General features: G+C 40.8%; 1 protein-coding gene across 1 annotated transcript; it reads right to left on the bottom strand.

Moving 5' to 3' along the window:
• Nucleotides 1–228: 228 nt before the first annotated feature.
• Nucleotides 229–1,960, bottom strand: LOC107677158 (general transcription factor II-I repeat domain-containing protein 2-like). The gene is given in 3 exon segments (XM_016471943.1): nucleotides 229–266; nucleotides 569–632; nucleotides 634–1,960. Coding segments are annotated over 3 exon segments (1,386 nt in total). The 5' UTR covers nucleotides 1,918–1,960.
• Nucleotides 1,961–3,797: the final 1,837 nt, after the last annotated feature.

Genomic DNA, 3,797 nt, shown 5'->3' with positions numbered 1-3,797 from the left:
CTGGTGTGAGGGGTGGGGGGCCGATGCTGATTTTTGGACTTCTGTTCCCCGGGGCCGTGAAACAACCTTTGAGCACGGCCTAGTCCTCATATTGATGGGCGGTAGATATGATCACCTCGCTGCTGGGAGTTGTCATTTTTCAATAAAAGCTCAGAGTGCTGCTTTTCCAGCAACAGGCATTAATGAGAGAATCTCGTGCGAGTCGTTATTGATGGCAAGAGGAGATCTTTAGATGATCACGGACCGCAGGCTTAATCTAAACTCCTCTGAGGAAGAGGAGATTGATAGATTTATGAACAGCCATTGGTCAATCAGTTATCATAATGCAACAAACCAGACAGCATGGTCTTTTTTTTTTTTTTTTCTTGATTTTCTTTATGTGTGCTGGTTTGCTGAAGGCCATTTTCAACAGGTTTTGTATTGTTTCAATCCATGTGTGTTATTAGACCATAAGAGAGAGATGTGTGTGAACAGCTTCCAGTGAAGGTGACCAGTAGATGTCACTGTTGTCAAAACTCTAGATGTCTTCTAATAGATAGATAGATAATAGCAGAGGCATATTCATCACCATTGAATGCTGTGCCCTCCTCCACAAGAGATCTGCATGTTGAGAAATGACTGAGTTTTTTTTGCAGAAAGCTGAGTTTTCCACAATCTTAGTTTTGTGGAGAAGGCTTTCACACTTTCATAGGCTGCTGTGATGAGCTGACCTGGGCCCTGGAGCTTCAGGTTAAGGACATTCAGCTCCTGTGTTATGTCAACTAAGAATGCAAAATCCATGACCCATTTAGGATCATCAAATTCAGGAACATCCATTCTGCCATCTTCCATGAATCTCTTCACCTCTGCTCTTAACTCAAAGAATCTCTTCAGGACATTCCCCCTGCTGAGCCAGCGCACCTCAGTAAAATAAAGTACATCACCATATGTTGACTCAATTTCTTCTAAAAAGGCTCGAAACTGGCGGTGCTGTAAACTCCTCGACCTGATGTAATTGATACATTTCAGGACAACAGACATGACATGTTCATATTTCAAGCATTTGCTGCACAGTGCCTGTTGGTGAATAATGCAGTGCAGAACAACTGCTGGATCTGCATTTTCCTCTTCTAACTTTCTTTGTACTAGTGCTACCAGTCCATTTTTTTTCCCAGTCATAGACGGGGCGCCATCAGTGGTAATGCCGACCAGCCTGTTCCACGGCAAACCAGCGCGCTCAATTGCGTCACACAGCTGCTGAAATATATCTTTGGCTGTGGTACGGCCGTGCATTGGACACAAACTCAGCAACTCTTCCGTCACTTCAAACTGGTCATTAATACCCCTGATGAAAATTGCTAGCTGAGCACTGTCAGTTATGTCTGTGCTTTCGTCAAGCGCCACAGAGGATGCAGTGAAGACTTTAGATTTGCTGCATAACTGATCATAAATGTCACTCGATAACTCGCTGATCCGCTCTGCCACGGTGTTTGCTGACAAAGAGAGATTGTTGAACAAGTTTTTCTTTTCTGGACAAAGAATATCAGCGACTTTCTGCATGCAATAATTTATAAACCGCCCTTCTGTGAATGGCTTTCCCGCTTTAGCGATCAACTCACTCACCACATAACTTGCTTCAACAGCAGCATCAGCATCCTTTTTGGCTTTATGGAAAAGGTTTTGCTGGGACGTTAGCTCTCTCTGCAACTGCGTGGCTCGTCTTTTTCTCTCGTCTTCCTGGTACTTCTCATACTGTTCTCCATGTTTAGTCGAGTAATGACGCTTGAGATTATATTCCTTTAGAACGGCGACTTTTTCTTTGCATATCAGACAGGTAGCGTTTCCATTAAACTCCACAAAAAAATACTGCAACGTCCATCTTTCTTGAAACTGTCTGTGTTCCTCATCCACTTTCCTTTTCGGTTTGGAAAGAGACATCTTTTCATTCGCACTTCGCAGCTAAACAACATAAACTACGAAAGCCCCGAAACCAGCTATCTTCAAATCTGCCTGCATGCGCTTTTGAAAATTTTTTATTTTTTTTATAGAATCATGTCATTCTTTTGAATATGGAATATGATACGAGACAACTAGAAAATAATAATAATAGTAATAATAATAATAATAATTTAGCGGGCCGGATTATGTTTTATTTTTGACATCAGTTGCGGGCCGGGTGGAGGTGGAGGGGGAGGGGGGGCCGTAAATGGCCCGTGGGCCGGCAGTTTGAGACCCCTGTTTTAATGTATTATTAGGCTTGTCTCCCTCAAAATATTTCATCCTGTTTGATTAAATGACAGAAATTGGTTACTTATATCAAAATGTATATCAATTTGACACCATAATGTAGGATAAACTTTCAGTCCCTAGCTGAGCAATGACTAGCCTTATAGCTCTAGATTTCATCCTGTTTGGCATCTCAACTGTGCAGATAAGTAACAATTAAAAAGTTTTAAACATTTGACCCGAACAAGTCTGGTATACTCTACAGATATTTCTAGTCACTTTTAAAAGTCAAAGAGTTCAACACTGTTACCATTAAACATCCTTCATCTAAAGCTGCCTAAATTAGCAATCCTTATGTTCTGGATAAATTCATAATTTTGTGCTAGGCTCCATAACAAGACTAAACGACAGTCTAGACAATCTGGTTTATTTTAAAACTATTAGTAATCAAATTACTGTCATCAACCTAAGAACATTTCCAACCGTGAATGCCAGTTTCGACATAAAAAAGGCCATCCTAATTTTGCATATTCTGTTTTTTGATCTTCAGGATGCAGTGAAAGTGTGCGGGGTTTGCGTATTCGTGCTAGAGCACGACGGTGTGCGCTTGCTGAGAATTGAGTGTGATTGCACCATCCCTTGTGTAAACAACCAACTCTGAAAGCCCTTCCTATGATTGACACCACTGGAAATGCCAAGCAGAGGTGTCTTTTGTCTGCCTTCCCTTGCTTTCAGCAAACACCAGCACTCCAGGCTGGCTAATTTTGCATATTCTGTTTTTTGATCTTCAGGATGCAGTGAAAGTGTGCGGGGTTTGCGTATTCGTGCTAGAGCACGACGGTGTGCGCTTGCTGAGAATTGAGTGTGATTGCACCATCCCTTGTGTAAACAACCAACTCTGAAAGCCCTTCCTATGATTGACACCACTGGAAATGCCAAGCAGAGGTGTCTTTTGTCTGCCTTCCCTTGCTTTCAGCAAACACCAGCACTCCGGGCTGGAAAAGATCTCCACACATAAGGATAACAGCAGCTGTCTCTGACAGGCAGGTATTTCATGCTACTCGAGCCAACCATTTGATAGCAGGTTGTAGATTATTTCGAAAACATGTTGATGGTATTCTGTTCTCGTTCCTTTTGGGTAGTTGATTCCAGGTTTTAAAGGAACAGTCCACCCATGTCGTTCCAAACCCATATGACACACTTTCGTCTAAGGAATACAATTGGAGAAGTTTTGAAGAATGTTCCAGCTGCTCTCTTACATACAATGAAGGTGAAAGGGCTGTCAGACTCCAAAAAGAATCATAAAAGTTGTTAATATATGAAATTTATTATTGAATATTTTTATTTATTAAACAGAAAAAAATACCCATTCACAGTCATTATATGGGAAAAATTGCATCAATATATATATATATATATATATATACAGTGGGTACGGAAAGTATTCAGACCCCCTTCAATTTTTCACTCTTTGTTATATTGCAGCCATTTGCTAAAATCATTTAAGTTAATTTTTTTTCCTCATTAATGTACACACAGCACCCCATATTGACAGAAAAACACAGAATCGTTGACATTTTTGCAGATTTATT

Source organism: Sinocyclocheilus anshuiensis, unplaced genomic scaffold (assembly GCF_001515605.1).
Source record: "Sinocyclocheilus anshuiensis isolate Anshui unplaced genomic scaffold, SAMN03320099.WGS_v1.1 scaffold392, whole genome shotgun sequence".
In the NCBI taxonomy this organism is placed as follows: domain Eukaryota; kingdom Metazoa; phylum Chordata; class Actinopteri; order Cypriniformes; family Cyprinidae; genus Sinocyclocheilus; species Sinocyclocheilus anshuiensis.
This window is presented reverse-complemented; position numbering and strand designations above follow the sequence as displayed.